General features: G+C 37.1%; 2 protein-coding genes across 5 annotated transcripts in view; one reads left to right on the forward strand and one right to left on the reverse strand.

The window, feature by feature from the left end:
• The window catches only part of Dhpr (dihydropteridine reductase), a 22,019-nt gene extending 11,138 nt beyond the window's left edge, over window positions 1–10,881 (reverse strand). The window contains exons 1-2 of one of the 2 annotated variants that reach the window (XM_017612213.1): window positions 10,328–10,831; window positions 9,650–10,269 (exon numbers count right to left, since the gene is read on the reverse strand). In XM_017612213.1, coding sequence (XP_017467702.1) covers window positions 9,650–10,269; window positions 10,328–10,830 — 1,123 coding nt within the window. In that variant the 5' untranslated portion in view covers window position 10,831. The other variant, XM_017612215.1, reaches the window with a different exon arrangement.
• A 3,715-nt stretch (window positions 10,882–14,596) lies between these two features.
• The window catches only part of l(3)73Ah (polycomb group ring finger 3-like lethal (3) 73Ah), a 17,820-nt gene continuing 12,947 nt past the window's right edge, over window positions 14,597–19,469 (forward strand). The window contains exons 1-4 of one of the 3 annotated variants that reach the window (XM_017612218.1): window positions 14,597–14,682; window positions 14,812–15,200; window positions 15,264–15,416; window positions 15,482–15,762. In XM_017612218.1, coding sequence (XP_017467707.1) covers window positions 15,095–15,200; window positions 15,264–15,416; window positions 15,482–15,762 — 540 coding nt within the window. In that variant the 5' untranslated portion in view covers window positions 14,597–14,682; window positions 14,812–15,094. Of the gene's footprint in view, window positions 15,201–15,263; window positions 15,417–15,481; window positions 15,763–19,469 lie in introns of all 3 variants that reach the window. The other 2 variants (XM_017612217.1, XM_017612216.1) reach the window with 2 other exon arrangements.

Raw genomic sequence — 19,469 nt, forward strand, 5'->3', positions numbered from 1 at the left:
ACTCTAGACCTGTGAATGCCGTTCTAGGCACACCACCACCGGACATAGACGAGACGGAGCTTCATCTGGCTCGGGATACACGAACGACAATAGCCCAACTTCGCTCTGGCTACTGCAGCAGGTTAAACTCTTACCTAAGTAGATTGAGTGAGGATGTGCCAAATGAGTGTCCGGCATGCGGAGAGACCCCACATGACTCGAAACATCTCTTCGCATGCCCGGAAAACCCGACAACCCTAACGGCTTTGTCCTTGTGGACAGACCCGATAGAGGCTGCACGCTGCCGTTAGTGGAACTTGACGACAACGACTGAGATATCAACCGATCTGGGCGGGGTTGTTGTAGCCGCTACAACAACAACATGGCGTTGTTGCTGTGTATCTGGTGATGACTTTGTTTGATAATATCATTAATGAAATGTACTTTTTGATTTTCTTTCCTCAACGTTTAAGACATTGTGATTTTAAATAGTATCAANTGCCCGGAAAACCCGACAACCCTAACGGCTTTGTCCTTGTGGACAGACCCGATAGAGGCTGCACGCTGCCGTTAGTGGAACTTGACGACAACGACTGAGATCTGGGCGGGGTTGTTGTAGCCGCTACAACAACAACATGACGTTGTTGCTGTGTATCTGGTGATGACTTTGTTTGTTAACATCATCAATGAAATGTAGTTTTTGATTTTCTTTCCTCAACGTTTAAGACATTGTGATTTTAAATAGTATCGCAAAATTTCTGCGAAAATCACACTTATACGTATCAAATACAATACAATTATATAACAAATCATATAATAAACTAATTTCTGCATTTAGATCTAAGCAAATGTGATGGAATTATTAGCAGGGAACGGATTTTATGGAAATTACCTTTTTTACCTTCCTTTTGTTAGCTCTGGATGTAACTATGTAATATTGCTGCGCCTAAAAGATGAAGCGATTTCTACTCTCAAGTTAAATACCTGATGACAGTACGAATGACAATTATAACAGGGATGTTTTAGTTTTTTAAACTATAATTTTATTCTGTTAAAGAGGTAGAGTATATTCGATTTAGCTTCCCCTGATTCCATATATACAATAAATATTTGGTAGTAGTGCACTTTAGCAGAACCAGGTCAAAATGGACGGAAAAAGTTCGAGAGTGGTATCAATCGACGCGTCTTAATGCCAATAATAACAATCCGAGACCCGAAATTAACCTTTTAAATTCATTAAAGAGTGATTTGCAAAAACACTTGCACTTTCAGTACTTNTGGATGGAAAAAGTTCGAGAGTGGTATCAATCGACGCGTCTTAATGCCAATAATAACAATCCGAGACCCGAAATTAACATTTTAAATTCATTAGTTATTTGCAAAAACACTTGCACTTTCCGCACTTGGTTTTGATGAATTTCACGCAAATGAATGGAATAAATGAACTCAATTTAACAGGTATTTATTAGTTTTTATACATTTGTGATGTTTTAAGTGTACACTTTCGCGAAATTTTGTATTTAATAGCAATATGCCGATGGTGAAAATCCGCACAACAATGTTGTGTAGTTAATATAAATAATATGGAGGAAAACTGGTGCTGCCACTCTATTAATACAATTTGTATTTCAACTTTAAAAGCACCCAAATAATGCACAAGAAGTATACTTTTGTGAAAAGGGGACTTCTGTTCCTTTTCTTCGCACGCAGAAAGGAGAAATCTACGTAGTGAGGGTCAGGGCCGTAGCCATGATTTTTTATGGGGGGGGGGGGGGCTTNAATTTAACAGGCATTTATTAGTTTTTATACATTTGTGATGTTTTAAGTGTACACTTTCGCGAAATTTTGTATTTAATAGCAATATGCCGATGGTGAAAATCCGCACAACAATGTTGTGTAGTTAATATAAATAATATGGAGGAAAATTGGTGCTGCCACTCTATTAATACAATTTGTATTTCAACTTTAAAAGCACCCAAATAATGCACAAGAAGTATACTTTTGTGAAAAGGGGACTTCTGTTCCTTTTCTTCGCACGCAGAAAGGAGAAATCTACGTAGTGAGGGTCAGGGCCGTAGCCATGATTTTTTATGGGGGGGGGGGAGGCTTTCAAAATTTTTTTTAGTTTCACTTTTATTTCAACATATTTTGATTAAAAGAAAAATACTGATGGAAATAATATTTTTCATAAAAATAGGATTGAATTCTTGAAATTCCTGCCCGTATTTTGTTTGTAACAGGTCTATTCTGCGCTGGTAACATAAATTCTGTAACCGGTAATTAAAGTGTCTGTCAATTTTTAAACCTATTTCGCATTCTGTGCCCCGTGAAATATGCAATATGGGAATTTCCCCAAATCTTCATAGCTGAATTGCTGAATATTTTCACTGCATTACCAACGTACCTAGAATCGCGGTGACAAGAAGTGGTAACATTTTTTGGTAATAAAATTTTCCGGTCACAAAATCTTCGGTAACGTGCAGAATAGACCTGTAAGTCAAATATGTGGCATTGTGCTACTATGACAGCACGGCCGAGTAATCATAGCCACCTTGAGTACAGTAGTCGAAAAAATTATAGCCGCACCAAATTTTGACAACTTTTAAAATATTATTTTTGTTGTTATTTAATTTCGGTTAGTTTTTTATAGTTCATTCTTTACCTACATTCGTATAAATACAAGTTTAAAAGCTTGTGTCACACCATTGGGTATTTGCCAAAATTTGGTGTAAATCGTATCCAAATTGTGTGAACAGCCAAAATATCTTTCACTATCCCAATCACGAAAATTAATTTATTGAAATTTTTCAATAGAGCATCGCTGTATTGTACCAATCTTTTTACTACAAAAAAAATCTCCCAATTTTTTTACCAATAGCCCAATGTAAACTNGTATTTAATAGCAATATGCCGATGGTGAAAATCCGCACAACAATGTTGTGTAGTTAATATAAATAATATGGAGGAAAACTGGTGCTGCCACTCTATTAATACAATTTGTATTTCAACTTTAAAAACACCCAAATAATGCACAAGAAGTATACTTTTGTGAAAAGGGGACTTCTGTTCCTTTTCTTCGCACGCAGAAAGGAGAAATCTACGTAGTGAGGGTCAGGGCCGTAGCCATGATTTTTTATGGGGGGGGGGGAGGCTTTCAAAATTTTTTTTAGTTTCACTTTTATTTCAACATATTTTGATTAAAAGAAAAATACTGATGGAAATAATATTTTTCATAAAAATAGGATTGAATTCTTGAAATTCCTGCCCGTATTTTGTTTGTAACAGGTCTATTCTGCGCTGGTAACATAAATTCTGTAACCGGTAATTAAAGTGTCTGTCAATTTTTAAACCTATTTCGCATTCTGTGCCCCGTGAAATATGCAATATGGGAATTTCCCCAAATCTTCATAGCTGAATTGCTGAATATTTTCACTGCATTACCAACGTACCTAGAATCGCGGTGACAAGAAGTGGTAACATTTTTTGGTAATAAAATTTTCCGGTCACAAAATCTTCGGTAACGTGCAGAATAGACCTGTAAGTCAAATATGTGGCATTGTGCTACTATGATAGCACGGCCGAGTAATCATAGCCACCTTGTGTACAGTAGTCGAAAAAATTATAGCCGCACCAAATTTTGACAACTTTTAAAATATAATTTTTGTTGTTATTTAATTTCGGTTAGTTTTTTATAGTTCATTCTTTACCAACATACGTATAAATACAAGTTTAAAAGCTTGTGTCACACCATTGGGTATTTGCCAAAATTTGGTGTAAATCGTATCCAAATTGTGTGAACAGCCAAAATATCTTTCACTATCCCAATCACGAAAATTAATTTATTGAAATTTTTCAATAGAGCATCGCTGTATTGTACCAATCTTTTTACTACAAAAAAAATCTCCCAATTTTTTTACCAATAGCCCAATGTAAACTTTTACAAATCTGTACAAATGTACCAATCGAGTGACACTGCCTTAAAAATTTATGCAATTTAAAAAAAAAATCTACAAATTTTCGTTATAATTTCGAGTTTTTTAATTAAGTTCTGAGTATGCAGTTTTGTAGCCCATTGAATTCTAGTAGAATAAAGCATGATAAAAATATAGCAAGGTAGAACCGTTCTCTCAATTTGTCGGCCATGATTTTTTTTTTGAAGTTTGCTAACATTTTAAAATCATATAAAATTGAAATAAAAAAATGAAATTGTTGTTGCTTGAGATTGAAAATGAAAATGTGTCTGTGAGTTTGTGAGCAAATTTAAAAATTAAATTGTTTGGAAACGTCAAGAATTTTAAAAGTGACTCTCAGCGGTTCTACCTTACTATATTTTTATCATGGAATAAAGTACAAGTTTCAAATGGCTAAAAAAGTCGATCGATTTTTTAGAATTTTTGAAAGTTCGAAATTTGTACGAAAGTGTGTCGAATTTANCACCCAAATAATGCACAAGAAGTATACTTTTGTGAAAAGGGGACTTCTGTTCCTTTTCTTCGCACGCAGAAAGGAGAAATCTACGTAGTGAGGGTCAGGGCCGTAGCCATGATTTTTTTTTGGGGGGAGGGCTTTCAAAATTTTTTTTTAGTTTCACTTTTATTTCAACAGATTTTGATTAAAAGAAAAATACTGATGAAAATAATATTTTTCATAAAAATCTTGAAATTCCTGCCCGTATTTTGTTTGTAACAGGTCTATTCTGCGCTGGTAACATAAATTCTGTAACCGGTAATTAAAGTGTCTGTCAATTTTTAAACCTATTTCGCATTCTGTGCCCCGTGAAATATGCAATATGGGAATTTCCCCAAATCTTCATAGCTGAATTGCTGAATATTTTCACTGCATTACCAACGTACCTAGAATCGCGGTGACAAGAAGTGGTAACATTTTTTGGTAATAAAATTTTCCGGTCACAAAATCTTCGGTAACGTGCAGAATAGACCTGTAAGTCAAATATGTGGCATTGTGCTACTATGACAGCACGGCCGAGTAATCATAGCCACCTTGAGTACAGTAGTCGAAAAAATTATAGCCGCACCAAATTTTGACAACTTTTAAAATATTATTTTTGTTGTTATTTAATTTCGGTTAGTTTTTTATAGTTCATTCTTTACCTACATTCGTATAAATACAAGTTTAAAAGCTTGTGTCACACCATTGGGTATTTGCCAAAATTTGGTGTAAATCGTATCCAAATTGTGTGAACAGCCAAAATATCTTTCACTATCCCAATCACGAAAATTAATTTATTGAAATTTTTAAATAGAGCATCGCTGTATCGTAGCAATCTTTTTACTACAAAAAAAATCTCCCATTTTTTTACCAATAGCCCAATGTAAACTTTTACAAATCTGTACAAATGTACCAATCGAGTGACCCTGCCTTAAAAATTTATGCAATTTAAAAAAAAAATCTACAAATTTTCGTTATAATTTCGAGTTTTTTAATTAAATTCTGAGTATGCAGTTTTGTAGCCCATTGAATTCTAGTAGAATAAAGTACAAGTTTCAAATGGCTAAAAAAGTCGATCAATTTTTTAGAATTTTTGAAAGTTCGAAATTTGTACGAAAGTGTGTCGAATTTTTTTTTTTAATATTGCACAAATGAGTAGTCCACTTGCAAACAGGGTTATGTGATTTTATAATAGTAAGCCATAAATTTAAAAAACGCCTACAACAACAAGTAACATCCAAATTGTATATTTCTCTTTATTATCTGAAAATTTGGATAAACAAGAGCCAAATAACATTAAAAAACAAAATCGCAGTGTGGTAGTTTTTGCAAATTTTATATATAAAAATTTAATATAGCGAGTTTTGAAACAGTAACTTTTGCATAGCTATCTTTTTTTAGCTTTTCGCGTTCTCTCTTCCATGAAGATTGGTCTGCTTCTTTTTTACGACGCCTTCAACTAGGCACCGAAACTACCGTTTTCTTGCAGTTTTCTAAGTTCATCAGAAGATGTAGACTTTTGAAAGTGTATAAATAAGTATTATAGCGACTTTTGCAATAGGATTTAACATTTGATGCTATGTTTTCATGTGTTCGCTCTCTCAATTTTCCCTACTTTGCAAGTTTTTGCGTACGAAAACTCCTAAACATGAAAATTCGTTAAAACTTTTACTGGATTTTACTGGAAATAAGTAAACAAATGCATTTAATATTCCAATTTAATACAGAATTTCGTAAAAATTTACACTTATAAAAACTATTGAATACGTGTTCAGGGCCCTATTGTACCAACGAGTTATCATTAGCATTTTAGCAAATTATCGAACTTGCGCAAAGTTTTGTGTTTCACCAACATGATAAGGAATGAATTAATCGGTGCTTTCAACACGTGATACGATGAAATATCGACACAAAAAACGCTTCGATTCGAAATATTAAATTTATTTTATTTAGAGGACAGTCAGCAAATAAAAGGCGTATCATAAAAGAACAAATCAACTACAGTTTACAGTAGAAAATTTCGGACATCTCGTAGGAGTGTTCGCTATGCAACTGCCAGTAAGAATTAGCCAGTAACAAAATTCAGAGAATAAAGTACCTTACTCTCCCAAAGAGAGAAATTTACTAAGTATTGCGCGAACAGGAATTAGCAAACATTTGCCNAAAACTTTTACTGGATTTTACTGGAAATAAGTAAACAAATGCATTTAATATTCCAATTTAATACAGAATTTCGTAAAAATTTACACTTATAAAAACTATTGAATACGTGTTCAGGGCCCTATTGTACCAACGAGTTATCATTAGCATTTTAGCAAATTATCGAACTTGCGCAAAGTTTTGTGTTTCACCAACATGATAAGGAATGAATTAATCGGTGCTTTCAACACGTGATACGATGAAATATCGACACAAAAAACGCTTCGATTCGAAATATTAAATTTATTTTATTTAGAGGACAGTCAGCAAATAATAAAAGGCGTATCATAAAAGAACAAATCAACTACAGTTTACAGTAGAAAATTTCGGACATCTCGTAGGAGTGTTCGCTATGCAACTGCCAGTAAGAATTAGCCAGTAACAAAATTCAGAGAATAAAGTACCTTACTCTCCCAAAGAGAGAAATTTACTAAGTATTGCGCGAACAGGAATTAGCAAACATTTGCCAGATTCACTGCCAGCTGGCGTCCACGGTTGCATTTCGAGCATAATAAATTTTTTAAATTATATCAGGTGGAAATCAAAACAGGACCTGTACGTATATTTCTTCTTATTCTGACTTTCTTCAACATACGCTTCAATTTCTTTGTGGAATTCACTGTCGGATTTCCTATATCGACAGCGGTGTCGAGTGCGTTCCGATTACGAATACAACTTTTTCAACCGGGTACCTTTCAAATGTTTGGAATTTATTAAATTAATTGAATAATCAATTAGTTATTACTTCTTTCATTAGTAAATCGCAAGATTGTTCATTTTTAAATTTAACGAACTCGTTGATTCAAATTAATGTTTACAAAAATGCAACCGTGTGCCACAATGCGAATTCTTACAGGCAAACATTTTCCCAGCACCAATTTGCAACTTCCCCTCCAAATGAAATGTCAAAATTGTGCTCTCTCCTTGCAAGTTTTACTGGGTTTTTGGCTAAACGAACACGATTTGGTAACATTGGTACCAACTTGTACAATTTTTTTGCATAGCGAACACTCCTAATAATGGCATGGTCAAATGCATGGGGTCCACAAATTAGCGCTATGTAGAGTAATTCATCGAGTGGCAAATGCCGTGATGGATGAAACTATTTGTTGGCCGGAATTACGCAAAATATTGCCACACAATTTTTCATTATTGGTGGATTTCCTTAAAACGAAGGGTGCATTGATGGAACTATGATAAACAGAGACGCCCCTAAGGTTACTCTTACCAATTTGTTAGCCGGTACGGAAATCATTCAATTAATGCAAGGTGGTTTTTGTGTTTTTGTTACTGAATTATTTTGGAAAGATCCAAATAAATAATTCTAAAATGTAGAAAAGTATAGTTATTTAAATAAACATATGTACATATGATAGTCAAGACGGACTTACTTTTTTTCCTTAAAAATTTTTAACACAGCACGACATAGTAGGAAAAAAAGAGAAGTTGAAAATGTTTATCAAATCGCATATGGGCTTCCTAAGCCTTCGTTTTCCATTAATAGAAGGTAATCATTTTAGCTAAGCACATTATTCCTCTATTTCCAAAGCAAAAGAAATTAGCTGTGCAATGGTTATCAAATAGACTTATCCAAAAAACTTGTCAGTTACTCATTTTTTATAAGATGATTTTATTTTTGATAAGTAAAAAGTGCAATACTTATCAACTTTACTTTTCAAAATAAGGCTNTGTTCATTTTTAAATTTAACGAACTCGTTGATTCAAATTAATGTTTACAAAAATGCAACCGTGTGCCACAATGCGAATTCTTACAGGCAAACATTTTCCCAGCACCAATTTGCAACTTCCCCTCCAAATGAAATGTCAAAATTGTGCTCTCTCCTTGCAAGTTTTACTGGGTTTTTGGCTAAACGAACACGATTTGGTAACATTGGTACCAACTTGTACAATTTTTTTGCATAGCGAACACTCCTAATAATGGCATGGTCAAATGCATGGGGTCCACAAATTAGCGCTATGTAGAGTAATTCATCGAGTGGCAAATGCCGTGATGGATGAAACTATTTGTTGGCCGGAATTACGCAAAATATTGCCACACAATTTTTCATTATTGGTGGATTTCCTTAAAACGAAGGGTGCATTGATGGAACTATGATAAACAGAGACGCCCCTAAGGTTACTCTTACCAATTTGTTAGCCGGTACGGAAATCATTCAATTAATGCAAGGTGGTTTTTGTGTTTTTGTTACTGAATTATTTTGGAAAGATCCAAATAAATAATTCTAAAATGTAGAAAAGTATAGTTATTTAAATAAACATATGTACATATGATAGTCAAGACGAACTTACTTTTTTTCCTTAAAAATTTTTAACACAGCACGACATAGTAGGAAAAAAAGAGAAGTTGAAAATGTTTATCAAATCGCATATGGGCTTCCTAAGCCTTCGTTTTCCATTAATAGAAGGTAATCATTTTAGCTAAGCACATTATTCCTCTATTTCCAAAGCAAAAGAAATTAGCTGTGCAATGGTTATCAAATAGACTTATCCAAAAAACTTGTCAGTTACTCATTTTTTATAAGATGATTTTATTTTTGATAAGTAAAAAGTCCAATACTTATCAACTTTACTTTTCAAAAAAAGGCTTAGGTACCTATCTAAAAGTTGTAAAGTGATAAGTGATAAGCCGTTGGTGCAATTGGGCCCAGTTGAGTTCATTTACTCCATTTATTTGCGTCAAATTCCTCAAAACATAGTGCGAAAAGTGCAAGTGTTTCTTGCGAATAACTCTTTAATGAATTAAAAATATGAATTTCCGGTCTTGGATTATTGTTGTTCCCATTAAAACACGTTGTTTGATATCACTCTTGAATTTGTTTTCATCAATTTTGGCCTGGTTACGCTAAAGTGCACTTTTACCGAATATTTTAACAGGCTTTTCTGTGTTCATGCAAATTTGGAAGTCACTTCAATTATATCGAAATAAACAAAAACATAAGAACACAACCCAATTTTTTATTAACAAATTTGCATGTAACTTATAAATGTATATATTTCATACATCTTTCGTATGCAGCAGAACTATGCACGAATTTATCCTGAGTCATAGCAGTCAAAACTACATTGATGTTTTTTAAGTCGTTGTGCAAGTGGGAGTCTGCTACCAAACTTGTAGGCATATTTAATAAGTTTTTGCGTCTGTTTGTAATCAAATGGCACCGAGTCTCACATATAAAACGCAAAATATCGAGGAAATCCGATATGTTTAATCCAAAATTAGCACGAAGAATTGCTTGGCACTCTGCTTCAAAGTTCGATATTCTTCTGAAATCTTTGATTTCATCAATTACTTTCCTCAAATTTTCTGACATATTATGCCATATGTATCTTATATTTGCTGCATTGAACCAATTATGATTGACCGAAATAGTATCAGTAATATTCCACACTTGATGATACCAACCACTTGGTACGAATACAGCTTCGTTTCTTTGTTGATAAATTACATAGAAAGACACATTACTTTCTTTTAATTCTTTTTCGTTTATATTACAACTAATATTTCCGAAACAATCTCTTAGTTTATATTGTTCACCGGGCGGTAGAAGAATCCATTTCTTGCATCCGTATATATTAGTAGACCAACTGAATGATCCAAAGACATCTACATGGAAAGGACTCCTGTTCTACAAGTGTAAAAGCTTTGCAATTACATTTTAAGAGATTAAGACAATTTTACCCAGAATTTTTTGGTCCCATGTATACGAATCGATAATCATCTCGGCCATGGTTAACAAGATATTCATTTAGCCAATCTGAACTAAAGTAAGATGGTACTTTATAAAATTCATAAAGGGGAAACTGAGCCTTCAAATGCCAGTCCTTCAAATAAAGATTTGGTTCTTCATTTATAGAATTCAACTCCCCACTTTCAACACTAATTTGTTTTTCCCAGAAGTCCAAAAAGTTGTGGAAACCCAACTTCACTAAACAATTTTCCTTATAATTTGGAGAGCACTTTGTTACAGTCACCAAATGATCGGCTATTTTATGTTTTAGATAAGTAAAACTTATAACGCTTGCATGTTCGCCGCCGTCGCTATCTATCCAACTTTTACTGCACTCCCACTTATTCGACACACAATCTATAATAACGGGGCAGTTATTCTTAATATATCTTTTATAAAACTTGCTGTACGACACGCTCCCTTTTCGAATCTTATCTATGGATTCAGTTTGCATAATTTACCGAGTTTTACAAAATCATATCCTCTAAAATTGAAAAACTGTTCTGCAATATCGGCTGACACCAGAGGTGGAAAAACGTCGACTATACTATCGTTATATCGATAATTTGTGTTTTGAAGCTTCCATTCATCGTAATTCGCCCTCTAAATGCGCGTTTACATTGGACAATGCAGGCAAGACAACAAAAAAGTCGTATTAGTTGTCAAAAACGCTAAGGCTATCTGCACACTTGTCGTCCAATCACAGTTGCGTTATCGTCTCGCCCAGAAATTTTTAGCCGAGCACATGCACTTAAAAGTAGATCTGCACGAAGAGAAGCTGCCTCTGTGCCGCGATGTCTGAATTTGGTATCCCCGCGAAACTAATACGGCTGTGTAAAATGACGTTGAGCAATTCCACCAGCTCCGTCAGAATAGGAAAGGACCTCTCCAAGTTGTTTGATACCAAACGAGGTTTCAGACAAGGCGACTCCTTTTCGTGTGATTTCTTTAATCTGATGTCGGAGAAGATAATAAGAGCCGCCGAACTGAACCGCTCAGGCACAATTTTCTAAAAGAGCGTGCAATCGGTAACAAAAACCCGAAGTCTGTTCTGCCTTTTCCAAGTATGATAAGGAAGTAAAGCGAATGGGTCTGGTGGTAAATGAAGACAAGACGAAGTATCTCCTGTCATCAAACAAACAGTCAGCACATTCGCGCCTTGGCACCCACGTCACCGTTGATAGTTTGAAGTTTGAAAAAGTATACGACTTCGTTTATTTGGGAGCCAGCATTGACACCAGTTATAATGTCAGCCTTGAAATCCAATGGAGAATTACTCTCTCCAACAAGTACTGCTTTGGGCTGAGTAGGCAATTGAGGAGCAAAGTCCTCTCTCGTAGTACAAAGATCACACTATATAAGTCACTCATCATGCCTGTGCTGGTGTATGGCGCGGAGGCATGGACAATAAAAGAATCTGATGAGGCAGTTCTTGGAGTTTTCGAGAGAAAGATTCTGCGAAAGATTTACTGACCTTTACACGTTGGTGATGGCGAATATCGCAGACAATGGAACGATGAGCTCTGTGCAACGATATAGATATAGTGCAGCGAATTAAAATTCAGTGGCTCCGCTGGCTTGGCCACGTCGTTCGAATGGACAGAAACGCTCCTGCTCCCAAAATATTCAACGCGGGCCGCGATGCGGGTAACAGAGGAAGAGGAAGGCCTCCTCTGCGTTGGAAAGACCAGGGGGTGGCGCCGAATGAGCTATATGGTTTAAATGGTTTATAACTTTTTTATTTATGCGATTATTATAATTTTTTTTAAATACAGTATATTATTGGGGAATTTTTTGCAATTAGCTTTGAAAAATGATATCCTGTAAGTGATGTCCATTTTCTGCTTCGCACATACGTGCCCTTTTTAGCATATTTTCCATAACTTTTCGCAGAATTTCGGGTGTAATGGCCATGATTTCATTTCGAATACTGGTTTGGAGTTGGAGAATGGTTTTTGGTTTGTTAACGTACACTATTACTTTCAAATATCCCCAAAGAAAACTGTCAGGAGCTGTTAAATCTGGTGAAAGTGGAGGCCAGTTAAAATCGCTTGTGCGCGAAATAATGCCTTCGCCGAATATGTCCCTTAACAAAGCCATTGAGGCACGTGCAGTGTGTGCTGTGGGTCCATCTTGTTGAAACCACAAGTTTGGATGGTTTTCCACAGGTGGCCTAGTAAAATTTTCCAACATCGTCCGATATGCAGCACAGTTGACAGAGATTGAGACACCACTTTCATTTAAAAAAAATGTGGACCAAATATCCACGATAGGTGTTCTTCCGGCACCTGGAAGGGTTCTTACAGACCCATGTTGACGAAAATTTCCAATCAAATGGTTTATTGCTGACGCTGTGGGTGCAATGCGCACATTAAAATGACGACGATATGCACGCTGTGTCAACACAATAGACCGTTGGTTAAAAAAAAAAATCAATTATTTGTGCACGTTGTTCGATCGTGTAATGTTTCATAATTAATTCCCCAAGTCTTCTTCACAAATTTCTGAAACAACAGAAAAAATAATTTAAAAAAGTTATAAAGAATTCAAACCATATAGCTCATTCGGCGCCACCCTGTAGTTTTAATAATTTTAAACAGATTTGGATCACAAAATTTCTTGTACGTCAAAATATATTCGAAAGACTGTACTTAGGGCCGTTTTCACCATCTCTGGTTAACACTAATACAATGTTCTGACCGACAACGAANATAATTTTAAACAGATTTGGATCACAAAATTTCTTGTACGTCAAAATATATTCGAAAGACTATACTTAGGGCCGTTTTCACCATCTCTGGTTAGCACTAATACAATGTTCTGACCGACAACGAAAACACCTTGAGAACGACTTTTGGGATTGTGGGCTGAAGGCTGTTCACACCGACTGTTGGTGTTTTCGTTGACATTTCTTACATCCTTTGTTTACAGTTTTGCGGTACAAATACAAAACCAAAATACTTTTCCTTCTATTTCTTTTCATTAACAAACTTNCTGTTGGTGTTTTCGTTGACATTTCTTACATCCTTTGTTTACAGTTTTGCGGTACAAATACAAAACCAAAATACTTTTCCTTCTATTTCTTTTCATTAACAAACTTTTACTTCCATGCTTATTTTATTTTGTTCAGCCAATTAACAATAAATCCGAAATGGCGTATTAAAGATGATAAAATATGACTTCCACTTCGATAGATAATCGAAAAAAACTAGTACAGACACCGATTGGAATGAGTGAAACGTGAGTTTTCAATTAGTTTTCATCGAAAACTTGTTTTCGGTTGACAGATTTTACATTGACTAAAACACAAGTCTTAGGTCGAAAACCAGTTTAGGGNGATAGATAATCGAAAAAAACTAGTGCAGACACCGATTGGAATGAGTGGAACGTGAGTTTTCAATTGGTTTTCATCGAAAACTTGTTTTCGTTTGACAGAAACCAGTTTTAGGGCCGGTTACTCAATGTCTGGTTAACACTAATCTCCGGTAAAACATCGTTATCGACGTTACCGACTGCATGTTATATGCATGGAGCCGAACACGTCGATAACGATGTTTTACCGGAGATTAGTGTTAACCGGACATTGAGTAACCGGCCCTTAGCAACGAAAACATCTTTTCGATGTCGGTCAGAACATGGTATAAGCCCTAGTTAAACATTGTTACCGACATTACCGACCCAATGTTAAGTGAATGGAGTCAGTTCCGTCGGTAACGATGTTAAACTGGGGATTAGTGTTAACCAGAGATGGTGAAAACGGCCCTTAAGGCTCTGTTATGCATACTTGGCATTGCATGCACTGCTATACCATTTTTACGTAGAAATCAAAAACCTACAGACTTTTACGTATGTAATACTGTGCGTTGGGTAACCGCTTACACGCGAAGCTCATTTAACAGATTCCTTATGTGACAACTCTCAAGCAATGCCAAGTATGCATAACGGAGCCTTTAGGGCCGTTTACTCACTATATGGTTAACACTAATCTCCGTTTAAACATCATTATCGACGTGTTCGGCTCCATGATTAGTGTTAACCAGACATTGAGTAATCGCACACTACTATTTAGTTTGCTCGATTTGTAAGCAAAGCTTCTCAGCGGTGTAAAACATACTATTCTGAATAACCTAAACGTGCGAAATTCACAATAGCGCTATTCGAGATATTGACACAACTTAAATCCATGAGCGATGTAGACGTAGTGTAATACATGAACGAAAAAGGCAATTGACAGTCACAATTGCCAACCTCTCATAGATTTATCAACCTTTTCAATACTTCAATAAAAATATATAAAAAAGGCCGTGTTCGTGTCAATTTTTAGGTTTCCACATAATTATTTTACTCATTTCTTTTTAGAAACAATATATTCAGTGTTTATTTTTGTGAAGCCATTCGTTTATACTTAGATATGTATCTCGAATAAAATTTATAGGAAGCGAAGTTGTATACATTCAAGAATGCAGTTCAGCTAAAAGCGGCTAGATACTCTACGGAAAAAATCGTTGTCGGATGTGGAGCGGTTAGCCGTAATAGTGCCTCATATCAAAGTAAGAAGATTAGTAAAAGCAGAATAATAACTTGTGGGTTTTATCTGCCCCAAGTTCGCGGTCGATGATTGGTACTCTCATTTTGGTGTCGGGGCACAAGTGCAATGTTTACTAAGGTACTGCAGTGTACCTGCCATCTACATACAGCAGAACACAGTGGAAAAAGCAATGGAACGTCGTGTTAAGCTTAAGACCATAAACCCGCACATAACGTGCAAGATTTGTGGAGGTTACTTTATTGATGCGACAACCGTAACTGAGTGCTTGCATACATGTAAGTAATATGTTATTTAAAAGGTTAATTTCTTTAATGAATATTTATATCTTCGGGTAACAGTTTGTAAAAGTTGTTTGGTAAAACATTTGGAAGAAAAGAAAACCTGCCCCACCTGCGACAATGTTATCCATCAGTCACATCCTCTTCAATATATCAGCTTTGACCGAACTATGCAGGATATTGTTTATAAGCTAGTACCAAATCTTCAAGAAGGTTTGTTTTCATTAAACTAAACCTTAAATTGCTACAAATATATATATCTATATATTTTAATTTAGATGAGATGAGGAGAGAACGAGAGTTTTACAAAAGCCGAAATATCCCATGCCCCAAGGATATGCCACAGAATCATGAAGACGACGAAAAAATGTTAGAAGCACACGCAGAATCTGATTTCCATCGTCTCGACGAGCAGGTGAATGTGAGCCTTGAATGTATGAGCAACAACTTTAAAAATTTGCAGCGGCGTTTCATTCGCTGTAGCTCCCAAGCCACCATAACGCACTTAAAAAAATTAGTTGCCAAGAAAATCTTGAATGGTATAGACAAGTATCGAGAGGTATGTATTTCACATTTTTTCCAATCCTGATGAATGTGTTTTTATGTACATACACAGCTCGAACCAATTTTATAGGTTTTTAAAAAAAACTAACTATCANTGTACATACACAGCTCGAACCAATTTTATAGGTTTTTAAAAAAAACTAACACTACGTTATCCGATTTGTTCTAACAACCTTAAGGATAAAATACTAATATTCGCACAAGTTGGAATTATCTATGCGGGAAGGAAAAGCCCAGTCAATTTCTAATGCTGGATTTCCACTAGGCATTAAATGGCAAAAATGACGAATGACAAAGTCGGGCATTAAAAAATAATCGTGTCATTACATTCAAAAATAATCATTAAGTTCATTTCCACATGGCAGTTTTTTAAATGATATAAATTTTTTGTCATTTCAATGCCTAGTGGAAATTCGGCATAACACGAAAGCATTTCGATTTTTGGAAAAAAGTGAAATTCATAAAAAGTTAGTGCGTTTTTGAATTCGTCTTAAATTTCTACTGAGAAAATTATATTTTTTACCGAGGTTCGTTACACTCAAGTCCATGAACCAATTAGTTGTGTAGTTGAATCATGCTCAAGTCTAATTTGTGGTACTTCAAAATTCTGAGTTTATTCGAGCAACAGTTAATGCGGTAGTTTTTTTGTATGAAAAAACATCACCTTCTGATGTAATTATTACGTAGTTCCAAATAAAGTTGCTGTTCATAATTTACATTTTCATTTCCGTGGCGTTGCCCATCGGCAACCCAATTGAGGTGACGCTGCCATCCATATTCGACCCATTTTGCTCTATGCGAAATTTTACTAATTTTATGGCTACAATGCAGATGTAAAAATATCATTTTTTTCATTGATTAGCACACACTTTGGCAAAAATAAACAGTTTACTAATATTATTGTGGCGAAATAATCACACCTGTGTTGGAATTCAAATTTTTTAAGCTGCGAATTCGGTCCTCCGCTCCGCAACTATCCACCGCATTGCCATCCAAAAACAGCAACTTCTATGTTCTTAATCAACTGTTTTGACACAAATGAATACATTTCCACGACAGCCGATTTATATATTGAAATGACACGGATTTTACCCCAAAAAGGACTGTTGCTTCGGACTGCTTAGGTTGGCAAAAATTATCTTAAAGGTTGTTCGTCCTTGGGCTGGCATCGAGTCTAACCCTGCACTAGGAAGCTGATCATGCTGCGTATGCCAGAAAAGATTACACCCAAGCTCTAATTCAGTTTGGTGCAATACCTGCAATGGAAGGAGTCACCTTAAAACCTGCTCATGCCTCTAAATTGACCGACAGTGGGCCACGTCATTTGGTGCCCCGTGTTGCTCAAACTTAAAGGAAGGGCCATTACACAATTGGACACAATATACCTAAGGTCGTAGTGGATAGCCTCTAACAATCTATCTTAGGACCATTACCCCAGCAGCAATACAGCAAGCACAACAAACAGTTCAGGTAGCGCGCCAAAACTCCCTCACCCCGCTAATAACCATCTCTAGCCCAGCTTAATAAAACTACTGGAGTCCAATTGCAACGGACTCTAAAGCAAGATAACTGAGATCGTCAGTCTCAGGAAACCGAACTCCACTCCGGCTCAAGCCCTCAGAGTCAGGATGAGTTCACCGTCATCCGAAGACATCGCACTCGCGGCGCCGCGAATTGTTGCCAACGATACCTCATTGAGTGCCAAGGTTTGGCAATCAAGTCGGGAGATACTGAGCTTGAAGTCGTCAACGTGTACACACCACCTACCACCAGCTGCCCAGCAGGATACCGCCCAAACATAAGTGCGCTACTTAAAGGCGATTACCAGGTAGTGCCAGAGGATTTTAACGCGCGGGGTACACTGCTGGCTGAACAACGTTTTGCACTTTGAACGAAGATGCCCCACCATGTCCGCGGAAGACTGCTGCAGCTCGCCAGACATCACTATAGCCAGCATGGGTCTGATAAATTGCATTGGATGGCAACCAGTGCTCACGCTCGCATATGACCACCTGCGCATAGTAAGCCGCTATATTCCATCCAAGAGATTTTGTTACATCCGAAGACCGTACGTACATGAACACCATGAGGGCCAACTGGGACGGTTTTTTTGCAGAACACAGACTGCAAATTCAACGCTCTTCCACCACCACCTGCGCGCGCTTCATACCAATAGGATCGCCAAAATCCGGCCGGGCTTCCCAAAATTGGCAATACAACAACGTCGGATCCCGGACGTGCGCGCGCTTATTCAGCTTATTCATTGTACACTCGGAGAGAAGCAAAGCCCGCCGCAGTGTGCTAGGTGAAGCACACAAACTGTGCCTCCGAGACATATCAACGTGCTTCACACCAGAAGAGACGCAGGCAGCTGTAAAAAACGCCAAAGCATCCAAGGCGTTGGGCCGTGACGGAATCTCCGTGCAGATGCTGAAAAAGCTAGGACCTGCGGGAGGCGAGTACATCACAGCTGCTTTCAACTTGTCACTGTCCACCCTAATTATCCCGGAGATGTGGAAATGAGGTAGGATCATTCCCCTTCTTAAGCCAGGGAATAAGATGGACGCAGGAGACTTACCGGCCAAGCATTCGACAAAGAATTCCGAAACGCCAAGTCAAAGCCGCGTAGGATTAAGCAGGGGCTCCTCCAAGACGGCGTACTCTCCCCGACACTGTTCAACCTCTACATGGCGAAACTCCCTCCGCCGCCAGTTGGGGTTAACTTGGTGGGCTACGCAACGTAGGCCAACATTGACAGCCTTTGCGGCAAAATCAAAAACTATCTCACCAATCTTGCAAACTTCTTCACTGCAAGAAGGCTCACCATCTCCGCCGCGAAATCCACGGCCACACTTCACCACCTGGATTAAGAAGATTAGGCTGGAACTGGACATCCACGTCGATGGCCACAGAATATCGACGGTCAACCATCCCAAAATCTTGGGAGTCACGTTCGAAAACCTATTCTCCTTTTCAAACGCACGCCTCAGCCACATGGGGAAAAAATGGGAGCTAGGAACAAAGTCCTCAAGCCACTAGCCGGCAGTACTTGGGGAGCCGTGTTATGTAGTTGCCTATTTGCGTCAGGCGAGGCGGCATGCAGGCATGCTTGCAACCCAAGCTAGCTCGTAGTCGGGGTGGGACATTTGTGCCTGCCTATCTGTCAACTAAATAAACCAAAAAATATATTCCAACCTGATAGTGCGGGAAGAGAAGATGGTCATAGAGGAGATAAAGAACAGACAACAAAACAGGATTCATAGTCAAGTCCCGTCCTGTCAGGCGGAGTCAACCCTCCCTTCTTCTGCATGAACTTCACGTGAAGCCTTGGGCGCTGTTGTGACTCCTCACCTTTCTTAGCAATGCCCCTTAACCTGACATAAGTCCGTCTGGTCATCAGTCAGTCATTTCCAAGTCCTCCGTCATCGAGTGTCCACTCCCACTACCCCTGCGTTGCCAAAGCGACACATCCACACCAAACTCTTGTGCTCAGCACTCCTGAATTCAGCTTATCCTTTTTTTAACTCTTCACAATCTTAGCTTATCTACTATTTTTAACACTATGTACATTTCTTTCTACCACTCTATTGCTAACCAGACACCGTCAATTCATAAACAAATTTTGGTTTTTAATTTTATCTCTTATTGCCTATTAATCCTAAGGACTTCTCCTATTTTTCTACAAATACCCTAATCCCTGAA

The sequence above is a fragment of the Rhagoletis zephyria genome, unplaced genomic scaffold, assembly GCF_001687245.7.
Source record: "Rhagoletis zephyria isolate East Lansing unplaced genomic scaffold, Rhagoletis_zephyria_1.1 Rzeph_scaffold_00514, whole genome shotgun sequence".
NCBI classification, from domain to species: Eukaryota; Metazoa; Arthropoda; class Insecta; order Diptera; family Tephritidae; genus Rhagoletis; species Rhagoletis zephyria.